The 19,174-nt window shown below is 47.0% G+C and overlaps 1 protein-coding gene across 3 annotated transcripts in view; it reads right to left on the bottom strand.

Annotated features, from left to right (window-relative positions):
• Lamb1 (laminin subunit beta 1) overlaps positions 1-16,044 on the bottom strand; it is a 66,889-nt gene extending 50,845 nt beyond the window's left edge. Inside the window, exons 1-7 of one of the 3 annotated variants that reach the window (XM_087552620.1) lie at positions 15,973-16,044; positions 15,730-15,851; positions 14,439-14,614; positions 12,008-12,143; positions 8,973-9,046; positions 2,771-2,959; positions 2,622-2,685 (exon numbers count right to left, since the gene is read on the bottom strand). In XM_087552620.1, the coding sequence (XP_087408746.1) occupies positions 2,622-2,685; positions 2,771-2,959; positions 8,973-9,046; positions 12,008-12,143; positions 14,439-14,614; positions 15,730-15,766 (676 nt within the window). In that variant the 5' untranslated portion in view covers positions 15,767-15,851; positions 15,973-16,044. 3 annotated transcript variants of the gene reach the window in all.
• Positions 16,045-19,174: the final 3,130 nt, after the last annotated feature.

The following is a 19,174-nucleotide window of genomic DNA, read 5'->3' as shown; positions in this document are numbered from 1 at the left end:
GTAGTAGCCCAGTGCACCAGGTCATTTCAGACACCAAATGCACATTTCAAACAGTTATAACACATGCATAGTTTACAATGAAGACTATAGAATGGCTGGGGCTGGAAAGGGACAGTCCATGCATTAAACTTAGGCTCTTTGTAAAAAGTCAAATACAAAACAAAGAACCCACAATCTTACAGGGAATGGCAGCTGGGAATGGCAACATCTGCAAACCTCTCCCGCACACAGTGAGTATTATTGACTAGAGGCTGAAAACTGTGGAGGGCGGCTGGAGTATTTGGAAGCCCTTGAACTTCACAGAGCCCTCAAAAGAGCAAAGAGCTTCCCACTCTCTCCCTCCACAAAGAGCAACAACAGAGAGAGGCTCAGGCTGCCTGCTCTTCTAAGAGGCACATCACTTTGAAGTGAGCCTCCAAGGTCTCAACGATAGAAATTCTGTTCCCTTGATTAGTAAGGAAGTCAAAGGCATGATCAGCTAACATGGGCACTTCCTAGAAACAGGTCTCCAGATGCCACCGAACAAAAGCCACGGGAATTTAAGGCCACGAATTGGATACATTCTTCAAGTGCCTCACGTTTCACCTGTGGAGCAGATGAGCCTTGGGTCTCTTTCACAACCAGGTTTTGAGTAAAGGAAGAGCCTCGTGGCTTGCTCAGAGACTTCACGGACATGCCATTAAAAATCTGTTTTACAACAGAATGAATGAGCAAACTACAGAACCTAATAGTCTGGGCCACATTAAAATTAAGGTAAGTTGGAAAGCAGACTTTCTGTCCACATTCCCCGGGTTTTCTTCTACTCTGACCTCCAGTGTAAAAGTTCCATGAGACCTTGGTTAAAAGTAGGGTTACACACAGCCGACAAAGACCAACAAGAACCAGACCTGCCTCTACTCACTGATTGCAACCCCGTAGCAAGGACAAACAAGGGAGGCTATCTCCCTCTTGCACCCCGACACTGTGACTTTCACTCTGACAGGACAGACTCCACACAAGACCTAAGCTGCAGTTGTTGGCACCCACAGCTTCAATCAACCGCACACTGGGCTGCCCATTTACACGACTCAAACACCCCTCGGGTTGGTATTTCTGTCTCCAGGTAAAAATGGGGAGAGGGAATGGAAAAGTTTTAAAGGCACCGGATCATGGACCTGCATTGTGAAAGAATCAGAATTTAAACTGAGGTCTGACCTGGAACATTCCGCTTCCTGAGACTTACAGGCTGTGCTGCAGTAACACAAATGATTGTCCAACAGTAGAACAAGCATGGAACTAAGAACTGCTGTGAGCCTAGCCTTTAAGGGCTGAGCCATCCCTCCAGCCCCTGAACTAAGAACTATTACCATATGAGCTCCAGAATCACCTGCCGTTTCATCACCCCATCACCTGGTAGGCACGACTCTGAACTCAGGGCGTCCTCATCTGTCAGAAGGCTGCACAGGCCTCACCTGGCTACACCCCCTTGTCATGACGGGCACTTCTGATTTTTCTCAGTGTTGTTGTTTCCCATCGCCTGTGGATGAGAGCTCTTGCCAAGAAGTTTTAGCAGAGCACAGGCCATCTTGCCAGAGACATTTCCCACCCAGTATCTTCTGTTCTCCAGCTACGAGACTAATTATAGCAATACACAGAAGTGATATGACAACCTCCGAGTCTTATCTTTACTCTTGACCTCTACAGATCAGAATGAGGACAGGGATGGTATGCTAACTCTGCTGGCGTAGACCATCCTAGGAAGAGGGAGAGTTTTATAGCTAGGACTGGCAGATTCAGCAAAGAATAAAGGATGCTCAGTTTAACTGAATTCATGGTAACCCCTCAGCTTAGGTCTAAGGCAGTCCTAAATAGCATACAATAAAAAAAAAATTGTCCTAACCGTAAAGCCATCTATATTGGATGGGACACACTTATACTAGTTGAAATGTTACATGGGGTATTAAAAAAGAACATGTTATTCATCTGTCACTCAAATCTAACTGGGTATCATCTTGAATGAAATTAACGATGGCCAACTAAGCTGTAGTTCTTTGAGAATTCTTCCAAGCACTGGAGAAGTGGCCCAGTGGTTAAAAGCACTGGCTGCTCTTCCGAAGGACCTGGCTTTGATTTCCAGGCTACGCAGTGGCTCACAACTGTCTGTTATTCCATTTCCAAGGGATCCAATGCCCTCTTCTGGCCTACCGGAGCACCAGGCATGAACATGGCGCACATACACGCAGGTAAAATATCCATATGTGTACAACTAAAAATCCCTCCTGCTGATATCATACAAGCAAAGGAAACATCTATTTCATTTCAGAAACTATATTTAGGGGGTGTTTTATTTCAGCACTCTTAACCTGCACTCTAATTTACATATCGAGCATCAACAATAGAAGGTGGCATGGTCAGTATAATTGTTGGGCTTCTGTTGACATAGTCAAAATGTGTTCCTTATCAGCGAAGACTGAGTACTGGTCATTTGAAGCGGGTTTTTTGGAAGACCACAAAGGGAGGAAGAAGATCTAAGTGAATGTAGGACTGAGTATCAAGATATCGGGTAACATGGCGCTGGGTAGGATGAGACCCTCCATGAGAACTGTTTCCCACCTCAACATTTATTTTAAAAAGAAGCTTACTCTGTATCCTTGGACTATAAGGATCTTCAATTTTGAAAGCAGGATCTAAGGCACGAAATATCACCTAAAAATAGATAAGAGAGTTGGTATTTTTGCAATGATCAAAAAGCAGGCTAACAAGCAGAGAACTGAATCAGAGGCACACAAACCTCTCCTTCTGTTGAGGGCTCAATGTCGGAATACCGAGAGTCACAGATGATGTCATCCACCTTCTTCATGGGGCCAGTCGAAATGCCGGGGAATGAGCTCTCACAGTCGTAGGCGAAGTATCTGTACACGCCCCAAGTCTTCCCAAAGTCAGAAGACCGCTCTATCAGCATGGCCGCCGGACGGAATGTCTAAAAGCAGGAGAAAAGCCTCACTGGATGTTTCTGGTGGCTAATCTGTCCTTTTCAAAAAGGTCACTGAGCGTGCCTCAAGCTGACTTTGTGTGGTTGGTTATTTCAGACTGTGGCTGGATTTCAAAACCTACGCGCTATTCTGTGGAAGCTGCTCTTGCAAGGAAGCACTTGTACCACCTGGTAGATCAGCAAGCTGTTTCTTTTTGAAGCTGATTGATTATAATAAACAGGCATTTGTAGCAAACACACTTTGGTATATTAACCACCATGCCCAGGAGAGAACTAAGTTTGAATGCTTGCTTTCTCACTTCTTTAATCATTCCGTAGATGCATCAGCCAGTGGCTTATATATCATCTATATGCTGTAGTCTAACACACACACACACACGGACATAAAAATCATAGTATAGTATGTCAAGCACCAAGAACGGTCACACGAAATGTGAGAAAACAAGCAGCACTGTACACAATAACCAAAGAGTGACAACAGCCAAAGCACCTGTTAGCTGGTAAAGAACAAAATGTGAGTCTAGCACTGTCCTCTGGCTCTACCCTGCAACCAATGGAAAGAAGCACAGAAACCACAATGTTAGATGGAGCTCGGAAGTCTTGTGGAAGAGTGGGGGAAGGATTGAGGGACCTGAAGAAGATAGGGACTCCACAGGAAGACCAATAGAGTCAACTAACCTGGAGCCTCGTAGGCTCCCAGAGACTGAACCACCAACTAAAAGAGCCAGCATGGGCTGAACCTAGATCTCCCCCCCACATATGTAGTAGATGTGCAGCTTGATCTTCATGTGGGTCCCCCAACAACTGGAATAGGGGCTCTCCCTGAACTTGCTGCCTGCCTGTGCACCCCATTCCAACTGGGCAGCCTTGTCTGACCTCAGTGGGAAAGGATGCACCTAGTCTGGCAGAGGATTGATGTGCCAGGGGTGGGGAGTTCGGGGTGGAGATAGGGATGGAAAAATGATACTCAGAGGGGACCTCTGCCTTCTCTAAGAAGGGGAGGGAAGAAAGGCAGGAAGAGCTGTGGAGAGGGGGTGTAGTGGGAAGAGAGGGTGTATACTGGGATGTAAAGTGAATAAGTAAATACACTAATGAAAAAAGAACAAAATGCAATAAATACAGTGGCTCTTAGTGGAAGAGTAGATAGGAAAGAAACACAAGGTCCCAAAGCATGGGTGTCTGTGTTGAAAATGACATGGACAAGCCTAACGCTCGTTTGGGCCCAGTTATAGATGGGCATGGCGTTCAGCTGGGCAACGTGGATTTGGAAGTCACTGTGATCACTTAATACTTGAATTCCCTCCAACAAAGCCAATGGCAAGAGAAAGGTCAGCACTCTAGGAAAATGCCTGTCAGGCTGGACACAGGAGAACGGGAGCCGGCAACAGTCGCTGCCTTTTCCTTCTGCCTGTGTGCTCACGAGTGCATACCTTCCTCCAAGCCAGTCGGTGGCCTAGCGGAGGAGTGAACAGGCGGAAGGTCAGGGAAATAGGAACAAAGACAAAACCCTCAAAACATGCCGAAGACTTCAGGAGGCCGTGAGGGACACAGTGAAGTGTAAATAAGAAAGCAGATGGAATTCTAGAAATGGGCCACGGGCAGATGCTTCATAGCCACGAACATGCTGTGTGCACTTTAGGAAGAGGAAGCTGGACTGCTGTGGAGAAAAGTCATAGGAAAGTTTAGCCAACCTAGAAAACGGAGTTTAAGTAAATATGAATTTCTGAATTAAGTAAGGTTATCACCTGGCTGCAGGAACTTTTGCAGAGGCTGATGTTACAAACTAGCAAAAATCCGCTAACCTACCTGCTAGCGTCCTTGATAACCCAGACTGACAGATGCAAAGTTGCTTTTCTGCCTATCCAGGAACAGAAGAAGACAATGTTTTTTATCAAACTGCAGAGAATTGTAGACTAAGGATTTTAGAACAGGAATGGAGAAGCGCCTTTGACCACCTGAACCTGGTATGGCTGGTGTGTGGGCACAGCCAATCCCCTGAGGCCAAGCACCCAGTTGGGAAGCCTTAAGAGGAGGCTTAGGGAGGGGCACACCTAGTCTGATATCTCTGGATCAGCAGGCAGCAGAGAAGAAACACACAGAAGCTTGTCCTGGCTGGGCTTCCTTGTCTCTCACTTCTGGAAACTTCTAAATCCCAGGGGCCACTGACCAGTCATCTAATTTCCTGTGGAGTTAAGAAGCTGCTGGAAACCGGAACAACACACTTCACCTAAAGGACGGAAGCCTCTCCCCACTCCCACCGCCCTGCTTAGTCATCAACCTTCTCAGGCCCCATATTGCTGCACAGGGACTGCTGAATGCATGATAAACAGAAGAGACTGGAAAACATCTGTCTATAGCAAAAGCACACTGGCACATGCACATAAGTGAGCTTTTCTAGTCTGAGAAAGCCAATCCACCTAGTAAGCAGCCATCTCCAGAGCCAGCTTGGCTGAGGATACACATGAGTTGTTCATCTTTGTCCCTGCCTCTGCTTCGGGCTTTGTCTCTGCTTTCCTTTACAGCGCTGCTAAGGAGACCCACATCTTCCTAAGGACTCAGACTTCTAGGCTATTTTGGACGCGGCCCTTTCCTTCCCCTGACCTGCCTCCGAGCTTTCTCCACTTCAAGGCCAGCCTTTGATTCTAAAGCACCCTAGTGACCATTCTCCGGAAGTAGGGCCTCCTTCTCTCTGCAGTGGTTCTCAAAGCAGCAAGGGCAAAGGGTAGTGGCGTGTAGAAGCATGTGAATACATAGTAAAGTGTTCCAAGGACAGGTGAGCTTCTGACATTTGGAAATTTAAAATGCTCTATAATCTAAAACTAAACAAACAAACAAAAACAAAACAGCTATGTATCCTAGTCTAGCCTGGAACTTGCTATACAGATCTGGCTGGTCTTGAACTCACTGAGACCCAAGGGCTGAAGTGTGAAACTTGTGCCATCGTGTGGGTTTCCCTGCGAAACTTTTTGTGACCAACAGGTCAGTGGCTTCCTACTGCCTAGAAGGTTTCCATTCCTCAGCAGAGTTGAGGTCCTACTGACTGAGACCTGGTTCTCACTCTTACTTCCCTCACTTGACCTTGAGACAAATGGATGCAGTACTTAATGAACAAGCCTTGCACAAAGATCACATCAAGGGTCCACTGCTCTCAGACCTACGGTGGTTTTCCTTTATCTCTTCCCTCTGATAACTTTCTCATCTCTCCTGTGCCAGGTAAAGGGCAGGACTGGTCCCCACTCCTGAAGTTTTTTCATTACACCAGGTTTTGTGTAATACTTTCCTCCCAGATTTAAACGCTTCATCCTGAAGGTAGTTTCTTAAGCAGGAAGGTAAACAAGCAACTCAAAACAGCTCCAGGAAGTCCCTGAAACTGATCAGATCCTCTAGGTCCCAATATAAGTTGAGAGGAGGAAGGTAAGGTACAAAGAAAACTCTTAGACAAGACCAGCTACCAGATAAGCAATAATTAGCTGAGCTGCCTGGGAGAGGTTTAGATCAACTGAGGCACATAGAAAAGACATTCTCTAATCTGCTGAGTGGCCTACAGACTATGCAGTGTGCTCCAGGTCTCCCAGCTTTTGTGAACTGTCACCAATGCTGAAGTGGGCCTTGGAGATGCAACTGTCTGAATCATTTCTGCTCCTGTAAGTAACCCCTCACCCATATTCCTATTAAGTAATTGTTACTTGTTCATTAATTCCTGTAACTCCAATAAAACTCATCGGTTCACCAACGTGTTGGACTTCGGTAGCGTCAGCATTGGTTCTTGGTCTGTCGGGGGTTTCCTATCTGGGGTATGAGTAGTTGAGTGTGTTTTGTTTTACTGGGAAAAGTTTTCTCACAATATAAGCTAACATTAACATCACCACCTTCTTTTAAAGCAGAGTGAAGGGACTCTAGTCAGCCCCAAGCATGGCAAACATGGCTCTGGCAGGCCTTGCCCTCCTCCCCCATTCCCTCTGCCTTGCTAAAAACTGTTACATTACATTCCTAGAGCTGGCCACACCAAGGGCCATTCCCTTATTTGGGTCACTTCCTCCTCCTGAGGCTGATGACCAAGGTCCAGCTATCAACCAACCTATTAATGTCCAGCAATCAAAAGCCCCCTTTGGTTCACCTAATTAACCTGACCAACTAAAATTAAACCTCTTATACTAACATGGGGGTTTCCCCTTTTCTCTATGACTGCCATTTGCCTATGGGCCACATCTGTCTCCTCTCTATCCAGAGGCAGTCCTTTGTCCCCCTCTGGGACAAATATCCCTTCCCCCTCTCTCTTGCTCCCTCTCCCTTTTCCCTTGTCTTTTATCTCCTGTCTTAGTCTCTTATTCCCTCCCCTCTATCCCTCTGGGGCAAGTAACTCTCCTTTGTGCTGAGAACTTAGTCTTGGGGGTCCTGAGCCGATATCGATCTCTTCATAGAGAGCTTTGGAATGGTACACCAAGTCAGGAAGGTTACCCCTGTTCCCTGAGCATGAGAAATTGCCACACAGCCTTTTGATACAGGTGTTTTCCTTCCCATTCTACAGCGAGGAAGCCAAAGTTCTAGACACATATGCCAGGAAATGGCAGAACACAAATTAACACCAACCCTGCCCTACCCCATGGACTCTGCTGTCTCACAGAAGCTAAACCTGAAGGATGAAACCTTCTCCCATATGCTGACATCCACATCTTGTACCCAGAGTTCACATCTCAGCACCTTCTCAGCCTAACCTTCAGCACTTAGGTGTAGAACAGAATTTCATCTCTGGCCCACTATTCCCTTGAACCACAGAATATGCACTCAAAGGATTTCAGATGTAAATGAACTCAGAGCCATCCATGTCTGTGTATGCTCTCTCCAAAGTAAGATGGTGCCACAAACATCAATAAAGAAGACTGTAAATATTTTAAAGGTCACATAACATGAAGATGACATCTTTACATGAGGCAGTTTGAATTTAACCACTAAGGTTGAGTGTGACCAATGAAAGGCGAACCTAGGCAGCAAGGAGTCCATGATAAGCTGGTAATAGCCCTTATCCAACCACTGTCAGTATTAGCTGTCCCCCATTACCCTTCCTGCCCCAACCGTCACAGTGGGTCATTTGGGGGACAGTAAATGGGTGAGCAAGGTACACAGGCCCGGGGACCATGGAGATTGATGCCCCTCCCAGTCGCATTCTGACTCCTGTGCCTGCCCTGGCTCCTTTGCTTCTCATACTTGGGTACCAGACGGAAGCGAGACTTCTGTGGTTCCTTGCCAGTGAGGTAAACCAATCCCCAGCCCTTTTCCTACCCTGAGAGGATGCCAGCAAGCCCCCAAGTCCAACTGAAAACTACTCAAAGGTGGTTTTAACCTGGGGAGCAATAAGTAAACTATGAGTTTTGTGTGTGCTGCTTACAGTGGTAAGCCATGTGAAGTCTCATTTCCATCCAGGCAGCTGCTTAAGAAACAAAGGCACTTTGTACAGAGACATTCCCTAGCCCCAGAGTCATTTTACATCTTGAAAAGAAAAATAGAGAGAGAGAGAGAGGGAGAGAAAAAAAAATCTACATTTAAGAAGGCAGCCATGTTTCTTTAGGAACTGTAAAACTCTTCCCACAGTTTTTGCAAAACCTTGGAACCTAAGATTTGCAGCACACTTCATTTTCAGTTACCAAATTCAGCCTTAAAATATAAACATGAAGGATCAGAGATGCAAAGGTTTTATTGTGGTTTGGAAGGGAGTCAAACACTGCCTTTCTCTATGGCAGAAACACAGGGATCTCTAATTAAGTTTATAGATAAATTAGGATGGAGACTCTACTTACTGACAGGAGGCATGTGTGTGAAGGGCAGTTATTCATATCCCTGTTGTAAAAGCTCCAGCATCATCCCAGCTTATGACGTCAATAACATTTAAGTTCTCGTTCTGGCCAACTCACTAGAGAGATTGTCACTGTCTCTGGATGTGACAGATCTATTGAGTCTGCATCTCTTGAGCCTACATCTATCTGAGACGGCAGGGATTCCTTACCTTGAAAGTCATGATGAGATGCGTGAAGTGGAATTCTGCTTCCAGGTCCAGTTGGACAGTTACGTTCTCCACACCTGGATTTTTACAGCAATAAAGGAAACGGTAAGACCAATGGGGAATGTCTCTGAACAGCTGACTCTCTTCCTAAGTGGGCGTTAAGCTCCTCATACAAGTTTCCTCTTGTGTCTGAAAGCTGGAGTTGACATTATTAAGGGGGGGGGGTCCTTTGCACTTATTTTAGCAGTGAAGAGCAAGTCAGAACGATTCTTCATAAATCACCCCGGAGTTCTGCTTACTGGGTTTGTTCGCTGCCACAGACACCTGGCAGAAGAAGGCCTCTCAATGCTGTTTGCACAGGAAGCCATAAATAACCACTGCCCCCCAACCCTCCAAGCCAAATGCAGCCCCTCCCCCAACACACACTTGCAGCACGCACAGTAGGGGATCAGTTTGCAGAGACATATAAAAGAAAACAAATGATTACTTTCTCCCCACTAATTGACAGCAAAGAAAGCAGGTGAGTATCACAAGTGTTAATATTTGCCAACTCAGGGAAATTCATCCATGATGGACGCGGCCTTTGGCTACACTTCTGCATCTGAGGCAAAGAACCGGTCAGATAAATAAACCTGTCCCTGAACAAACAAACTTCTTTCCTTCCAGGGGGAAAGCCTGCACAAACAAGACTGCACAGTGCATGGTGCCCCAAGGGTCAGAGACCCACTTGAACACACTAAAAAAGACGCAGGAATTCCAGGGATGAGAAGCACCTCCCCCAAGCCCGTAGAGACCTCTAAGACGCCTCCCTGGGTGAAGAGACTGTCCCTGTAGGGAGATGCCTCAGGGCCCATCTTCCCAAGCAAAGAAGCCTGGAAGACAGGAATGTGTCAGGATGAATCATGTTACAGCTGGTATACTCTCAGGAAGTCAGTAGGACCTTTTGAAATAAACTTGCCTGCTGGAAAACAGCCAAGTCGACTGAGGGGGAAAAGTGGTCACTGGAACGGATATGAGTTAGTTGGAATGTTAAAGGAAAACACCGCACTCATCCCAGCCTTATCTAATTCGCTAAAAAAGAACCATCGAACAAAACTACTCTGGGCAGTTCCTTCTGAGTGAAGTATTAGCTAAGCAACTACACATTTCTCCTCTTCTAGGCTTCTGAAAAGCTGTGATGCTTGTTCAGAACTAAGAGATAAAGCGGGAAAGCACAGAGCAAGACTAGCAACATTTCTGTAACAAAGGGACTGCATCTGGTATCCTCCAAAAGTCCATTCCATTTAGGTTCACAGCCTGATAAAGTTGGGTGGTTTGGGCATTTTCCTCTTACTATGGGAAGAAAAAAAATCTACAGAAGAGACTAAGATTATTTTACGGCGTATGACTTGTCATATCCAAGAACAGAACCCTGAGAAGAGTGAGTTAAAAGCCACTGGGCATTCCAGGCCAGTCCCGGAACCTGAGCCCTTGGATTCAACCTCACCCTTTAACCGCCCAGCTCCCACCCAACACTCAGAGAGGAGATAAAGTCAGAATCACAGTCTTCAATTGTGAGTGATCAGACAAGAGACAACAAGGTATAGTAACAATGGGGTGACTTTCTGGATGCCAAACCGCATCTGTCTAATCTCATCTGTGACAGAGCTCAGGCCCCCACTGTTTGCAAAATCTTTCTGGCATCTGGGACCTTTTGTTCCCCTCAATGCTATTGAAACGAATGAACTCCTGACACATGGAAGACTATTTTAACATTTCTTAACTTAAATGGGGCCATCCTCCCGATGTCCAGGAAGCAATGTATTCCTACTTCATTGCAGGGGTCACTCCAGAGGTCAGGAAGAGTGCCTACACTCTGCTCATGAAAAGGTTTAGGCTGTTTCTGCAGTCCTCTGTGACTCACATGGGTAGTCTTCCTTCACACTGAACCATATCACCTTGTGTGTTCCCTTGTAAAAACTACCCACCCTGAAAAGTTAGCTACATGCTTTCAGAGGAGGCAAGTATGTATCCAATAGGATTCTCAAGAGCTGCATGCTTTCAGAGGGGGCAAGTATGTATCCAATAGGATTCTCAAGACTGACCAATAAACCAGACTAGAATCAGAGTCCTTCTAAAAAAACCTGCAATTCACAGCCAGTTACTGAAAGCCATAAAAGAATTCCTCATAACAGAGGGATGAATGACAAGTGCCAGCCTGTATCCAAAGATACAGGACAGGTAATGAGGAGATCTAGCTGTTTACAGGTTGTTTATGGTCAAGCTTACGTTCACTTCCACAGGGACTCCTTCTATAATTAAAAAAAGAAAAAAAGATGTAGCGAAGTCCAGCACACATGGCAGAATACACCTGTAATCTCAGGTTGGGAATCCAACGTAAAGACTGAGGTAGGAGGGCTTCAAGTTTGAAGCCAACCTGTGTTTCACATAAAGCAACAGGCTTTCAAAATGAAAAAAAAATCTAAGATCCATGTTACATGGTTAGAAATAACCAATACACCACTGTACCTTTATTCCCTAGATTTCCGTCTTGGTTTTATACCAACATTAACATATCTGATTGACTCATTGATTGACTAGGAGGCACACTGCACAGTCTCGTCACAGTTCTTATTTTATGAGCCTATCAGTTGTTTCATGAATCTTCTTTGTAGCTGGAAGGTGGGGGAGGGGTGTGTTTTTTGTTACCCACCCCCTTCCTTGAGGGCTCACAAAAAAAGTGCTATGTTCTTTCTGGGGAAGGCCTGAGGTATGTTAGTCTTCCCATGCTCTCTCCTGACTCCCTTCAGTACACACCCATTCCCCTAAAGCCCCCTCAGGGTAAGGCCTGCAAACTCCTTTGGTCTAGCATCAAAGGCTGCTTCCAGACAGCAGGAACTTCAGGAAGGAGGGTCAGATTTGACTAAGCAAGTAATCCTGTCAGGGTCTCTAATCAGAGGACCCAGAAGCGAATCATAGCCACAAATACCCACTTGAACTTCTTCCCAGTTAACACTCAGACACACTCCACGCAACCTGTTCCCACACTAATCACGTACCATTTTCCGATTGCCACCAAATCTTAAGGCGGTTAGGAGCAAACGTTGTGACCACATTTTCAATGAGATGGCTGTCAGGATTGAGGGTCTCATGATAAGGATCCCGGGAATCACATATGAAGCATTTCTTGTCCTCCTAAAAACAAAACAGTTGCAAGAACCTATGAAGCAAGGTCATTTAAAAAGAAAAATGAAGTCACGAAGGACAGAAAACAACCACCTTCAAGAAAGATGAATGTGGAAAAATTATACAATGTATAGCCTGTTTCTCACTTTTAAACTTACCGAACTGTCTAAAAAACCTCCAGAAAACTACTCCTTCCTTCCTCGAAATTTAAGATCAAGAGTAAGAAGGGCATAGTTTCCATAAGCTACTAACTTAATCAAAATTAAATGTCTAGGCCTACATCTTGATCTCAGTCTTCAGCTTTCTCAGAAGTCAAATGCAGAAGAGGCATCAGAGAGCTTTGGCTGACTTAATGCAAACTGAAAAGGAAGGGAAAACGAACAAAAGCAAGAACAAAACCCAAAAGAACAGAAAACAATTCAGCCGACCTGATTTTCTAAAGCCTACACGAAGCAGGAACCATAGATGAGCAAAGGCATCCCTGGGAGCCAGGTTCTCAGTTTCTCCTTTGTCCAAGGTTGGGAGGCCAGGCTAACCTGAAAACTGCTCATTGTATCTGGGGCAGGAAGTCCTATGCTGGGAATCACTAGAAACTGAAGGTACTTCTGAAGATCCCACATGAACATACGCTAGAATGAGGACAGACTCTGGTTTCCATGGAAGTAAATTCATTCCTTGTTTTCTCTAAAATGGCAGCCACAGCCACTCCAGTAGAAGATCTCTCCTCTTCACAGCAAGTCACAGAGAACCATAAACAACACTTAAAGGTTTCTGTTCCCATATGGAGCTTGGCTCTGTGCCTACGTTTTCTGCAATACAGATTTATTTTTACATCTAGAAATGATGTTAAGAATGAACATCTACAGACCAATAACATATCTTATAAAGAGAATTTGGCCAGAGGTAGCCTATGCCAACATAATCTGTACTTTTACATTTGCAGTTATTTAATTAACTTCCGGCCAAAAGAGATTCAAAGATGGGGGTGGGGGGGAAGGACCCCTGGGGTAGTCAGGGTGGAGGTACAAAGGGATCAGGAACTCCAGTACCACCCTGTCATTCTATACTCCTCAGTGCTTCTCTACAATGTCACAGCTAATCATACAAACCAGGGAGTCGGACTTTACTTGCTTTTAAGTGAAGTTTTCACTGTGTATGAAGCTGCTTTTAGGATCTGGTGACTCACTGACAAGAGCACCCTGACCCCTGGAGTAAATGTTAGCAAGACGTTTTAGGTGACATTAAAATGCTAATATTAGAAAAGGTAACATGAATTGCCTTCATTAACTTGTAGTCAAGGAAACTAGTTCTGAAGAACAATTACCAGAACTACAAAAAAAAAAAAAAAAAAAAAGGTTAATTATAGCCTCCCTTCTAATCAGGAGGAAGCAGTCTAGACAGCTCTGTATAAACCTGGAAACAAATGAGTGGAATCCACTTTACCATGCTGTGGCTCCATTATGTTACATGTGCAAAGCCCAGGTCACTCCCACGCATGGGTGGACCGAGGGGGTTCTGCATGTAATCCTTGGAAGTTGCCCTGCATATGAGAATAACACCTGTCACTGCCAGAGACCCCATTCCATTTCCAGCCTCTTTTTATTTTTCCCAGACAGTGGGGGTAGGTGGTGTTGGGGGATGGAGATAAGACTGAACAAAAAGATTCTTCTTCGGAATACTGTATGACTTTTTCCCCTCACATTAGCTCTTATCTATATATGACCAATGAAATCTAAAAACTGAGACCACTTTTAGAAGCATATACTGCTCGGAAACTTCACTCTGGTCTTCCACTACCAGGATGCCATGACAACCAGAGCAGTTTTCAATAAGGATGTATGTCTGATCCTGACGGAAATCTCCTTAAAAGACTTCAGGGTCTGAAGCGTCCTTCAGGGTCTCAAGCATATGATGGAAAATCCAGGACCAACGATCAAAGAAGAGGACTGAACCATCTTCAACACACAACCTCAAAAGGGGTTGAACAAACACCAGCATCCACAACAAAACAAAACACACAGGACCCTACAGGGCACAGGACAGGGACTAAGTTCATCTGTAGCCTGGGCTTCCCCTATTGATGTTGGTGGTAGGTGGCAGGAAAACGTTTGGCGGATGCGACCGTGCAAATGGAGAGATTGGGATGGCAGGGTAAGCTACCAGCTTAATCCCAGGGCTCTCTGCCGGTTGTATTTCCTATCTGGATTGACAGCAGGACGTGGAGTCTCCTGGGCAAGCCCCTTTGATTGGCCAGGAGGAAGAGGATGCAGTCCACAATACATTCACTAGCCAGACTCGCCTCACCTGCAGGTGGCTGACAATACAGTAGGGCTCTGGTTTGTGCAGTCCGCATGTCGAGGTCACTGAGAGCTTTTGAGCTCGGCCGATGAGAAGGTCGCCAGTGGCGGGGTAGCAGCTGCCTTCCGCGCAGCCATAGCTGAACTCTGGTTCCTGAGCGCACACTCGGGTGCCCCATAGGGCTACAGAAGAGAAAAGCAACAAGGTTAGGAGGAAGGGAGAAGAAAGCAACGGACAAGCCAGAGCAAAAGAAAAACAGCAGGAGGGGCAGGCAGAGGATTCAAGAGAAAGAATACATAGAAAAACACAATGGAGAGATAGGCGCAGAAGAGGCCTGGAAAGCTGGGACCAGGAGAGAAGGATGGGGGGGGGTACCCCAGACTAGTCATTAGGTTTGACTAATAGTCGTCAGCTGAGCGCAGCACCAAGGAAATCCAACTGACTCTCTTGTCTACTCTGATCTGCCCCAGCCGAGCAGAGCCTCTCTATGAAAGGTGGACGTAGTGACCCAGTCACTTCGACGTGCCTAGATCAGGGCACAGTGAGGTTGACACCGACACACGCAGCACATTCGCTAAGGAGAACCGGCGTGCAAGCGGCAGTAGGTGCATCCTCGGTGTGTGGGAAATCTGTGGGATGGGGGTGGGGTGGAGGCACAAAAATATGTCCGCGTGCTCGTGCCAGGGTCACCAGCGATAGCGCCGGGATGAGGCATAGTGTTTGCCACAGAAGCTGATTCCATGAGCTAGAGACCGCTGGTGTGTCTCTGTAGCTCTGTAGTGGCTTCAACGCTTCGCCATTCCAGCAAAGCACCCGGCCCAACTGTTCGTGGTGCCACCCAGAGACAAACAAGGATGGTTAATTAAAGCCACATGGCCCCAATCTGTTCCCAAGTCGAAGCCTGCTCCGGGCCCCTACACTTTTGTGCGTAATTGGTTTTTCCAGGACCCTTCGCTGCCTGCCCAGCCACACCAGGGAGCATGCCTTCCACGGAGGGGAAACAGCGTTTAACTGGTAAATGTGCAAAGCCCCGGAGCAATAGCCTCGGAAGCCAGCAGGAGCGCGAGCTCTGTGCGCAAAACCCAGGGGATGCGGGTCCGCGGAGCTCCGCGTGCGCGGTCCCCAGCCACCACCGAAGCGAGAGCGGTGGCGATCGATCCCACGGCGTTATTTCCAACCACCCTCTCTCTCCTCCGACCCCCCAAGATTCCTTCAATGCCGGGGCAAAACCGGTTTGGGTTTTTTTTTCCCCCACCGCCCGAGCACACCCCTCCCCCCAACCCTTAGCTTGAGTTACCTAGGACACCAAAGGCGAACACCTGGAGCACCCCCATGTCCAGTCCTTGCAGGCGAGGGGACGCGGCACGGGAAGGAGGACGCGGCAGGCAAGCTGCCCGTCTTTTCTTCGTGTCTTCCTTTCTGGAGAGGTAGAGGGGGGAAAAGGCAAATGTTGGGAGAGAGGAGAGGGGCCTTTCCATTTCCTGCCGCTCCCACAGAAGCGGGGGCTGGGCCCAGGAAGGGGGTCAAGTCGCTTAAGTACTTTGTTCTCCTCACCCGGCTGGGCGAGCGTTCTAGTGGCTCCTGGCAGCCCACCGGCCCAAAGAAGGGAATTAGAAAGTTTCGCCTAGGGAGGAACCGAGGGAGGCGTCTCTGCTCATGCGCACATGCAGAGCGGGGGCGGAGGGGGCGGGAGACAGCAAGTTGGCTGAGGGTGGGGGTTGAGGTCCAGGTCCCACCTCCCCAGGCGCCTCTTTTGTTTTAAGGCAGTTTCTGCGGACGCTGTAGGGCCGTGGTACTTGAGTTCCCTGCATGGGCTGCAGGGTCCATTTCTGGGCGCGCTTCCTGAGCGGAGCCCGTTGGGGAGGGATGCGTTGGGGCTGGTCCCGGAGGTAGGTGTGTAGATCGGCCGGTAAAGGGGACCGGTAGGACCTACCGCGGACTCATATTTTAACGTTTATAAGTAGTGAGTCAGGAATTGTGCTCAAGGCTAGGAACTCTGGCAACTAGCGCTGGAGGGAGGTGAGTTGGGTTAAGCCCTTAGAAAGAGGGTCAACCTGTCTTAGGAACTTGAGCTCCTTACACCACTTCTCGGGATCAACGAGCTAGAGCTTTGCGTGGGTGGGTCCTACCTGTGCGGTGTCCTCGTATTTCATTGGAAGGACACAACTAGCTGCTTATTCTTTGCGCACGAGTTCACTCGGGACGTACCTATAGTCTCTGCTACCCAGGAAGGCATGGCTCGGAATTCTCTCTTCTGTTCAAATACACACAAAATAACCTATGTGTTACCTGACCCGAGGTAATTTCTTGAATTCCTTTTCCCACCTCACGGTGGAAGGCCTGTGTCAACAGCCTGGAAGTTGGTGATTTTTGATGAGACGCCCTTCACCTCACTACAGAGTCCTGCAAGTAACTCCACATATAAAGAGGGGAGGGGCTCTAAGGAAGCCTCTCCTAGCGCTGCAAGGTTAAATGGGGGTGAACAGAAGGTCCCCCGTACTGGAAAGGAAAAGGGGGCTGGGGACCAGACCCCAGACCTTTGTAAGAGCCCAATTCGGTTGCCTTAAAGTGTTCCTTAGTCTGTCCCTGGAATGAGGGAGCTTAAGTCAGTTGTTAGACCAGTCAGATTTGATTGTTTTCCAGCCATCACCAGGAGAAGGGATTAAGCGGCTGATTGGTCAGTTTTTAACTTAGCTGAAATGAAATTGGGCCTAGGGAAATTTATAATCACTAGACCATAGAATACGCTGCCCTTCGAGTTTAGAAATGTGTGTTAATTATTCTCCAAATCAGCATTTGCCCTGGTGCAGTTTCTCCAATATCTTGAGATTCCCAAGGGCTGGCAGCACAGCCTGCAGGGCATTGAGAGCATGCTACTGTTGAAAGAGTATGGATGTCTATAGACATTAATAATAATAATAATAATAATAATAATAATAATAAATGCAAACCTCTTTTCTCAGCCTTTAGGGTCCTGAACCAAAGTTTTATATTGGTTTACATCTTCCTAAGTTGCAAATGCCATTCAACTCCTGTTTTCTGAGACTGGCCTTTGCAGACCAGTCCTCCTGGCCACCTGCCCCTCTCTTTGTAAAGGGTTCGTCTTCAGCACTTCTCAAGAGAGTGGCTGCTCTCCTGACCACCTCACTCCAAGGAACCAACACTAATAAAAACAAAAACAAAATAAGGGTTTTAACATTTGCGTGTGGTGCATATGCATGCGTGGGAGCCAGCAGTTGATGTCTGGCGGCTTTCTCCATTATCCTCCTTATTTATTGAGACGGTGCCTCTTTGAATCTGGAGCTCACTGAGCCCACCTCATACTTGCCTCCTCTCCTAAGAGCAACAGAAAAACCTGCTGGGTTTCTTTCATCTTAATTGGAAGTAAAAGGAGCCTTGGCTTTGCCTTGCCTACCCCGTCCTCCATTCCTTTCTATAGCCCAGGCTCTTGTCCTTAGGTTCTCCGCTTCCTCACAGCTCCTCACAGCTCCTCCCACCACAGTCCTGCCTGCTTCCATTCTACCATAGCTCTTAGCTTGTCCAGCCGAACACACACACACACACACACACACACACACACACACACACACACACCTCTTTGACCTCTTAGGGACATAAGCTTCAAATGATCACACCCTTCCTCTTCAAGACTCCTCTAGTCCTGGCATCCAGGACACAATTCGGAATATTTCTCCCTGGATTTGACCTCTTCCATTTCTCTTCATCATTTCTGATCCCATAAACACCAGTGTTCCCAAAGGTCATTTCTTCTCTATCCCCCAACCCCCACAACTCCCCACCCCCGCCACACACATTCACCCATATCCAGGGGCTCCACCAATTGGCCTTATCCCCCTCTCTACCCACATCTGCATCCCTTATCTGACTCAGAACGTTCTAACAGGCCACCATAGCTCCCCTTTGCCGACGAATCGGCAGGCGCACACAATTGCTGCCTTCCCACCCGCCCTTAGAGAGCAAGGTGAGTGAACTTTTGTGTGGATTATTGGTGCCGTGGTTCACCACTTCCCTCCAGATAGAAAGCCAGGACTTTCATATGCTCTGGCATGATTAGTGGGGAACAAATTTGGAACTCCATTATTGTTAATAATGACAGTGACAGCAGAGTTACGTGTCAATGAAGCCATCCCAGCTTGCAAATCATGGATACATCTCCTTCGGCCACTCCTTTGAGCTAATCATGGAGTCCTGCTCTGGTTTCCTAGCATCTAGCTGCCATCTCCCCCACTCCCTGACATTCTTTTTTTTTATGATTTATTTATGTATATGAATACACTGTACACTGTCACTGTCTTCAGACACACCAGAAGAGGGCATCAGATCCCATTACAGATGGTTGTGAGCCACCATGTGGTTGCTAGGAGTTGAATGCAAGACCTCTGGAAGAGCAATTGGTGCCCTTAAGCGCTCAGCCATCTCTCCAGCCCCATCCCTGACATTCTTATTTCCAGATCTTGTCCTCTCCAGTCAGCTCCTCCCCAGGACTCACAGGAGTCTTCAGAGGTACAGCCTTCATCATCCTAGTCTCTCGTTTAAAAGCTACACTGTATATCTTCATGACTGTTCCTGGGCCCCTATAGGGACTTAGTTGCACGTCCACACAGCTTTTTCCACAGCCTTTCCCGCTTCCAGCATTAAGTCTGCTGCAGCGTATGTGACACAATGCTCTAACTATGTGCTTATGTGCTTATCTCTCCCAGGGGACAATGAGGCAAGGACAA

This window comes from Rattus norvegicus, chromosome 6 (genome assembly GCF_021556685.1).
Source record: "Rattus norvegicus strain SHRSP/BbbUtx chromosome 6, alternate assembly SHRSP_T2T, whole genome shotgun sequence".
In the NCBI taxonomy this organism is placed as follows: Eukaryota; Metazoa; Chordata; class Mammalia; order Rodentia; family Muridae; genus Rattus; species Rattus norvegicus.
This window is presented reverse-complemented; position numbering and strand designations above follow the sequence as displayed.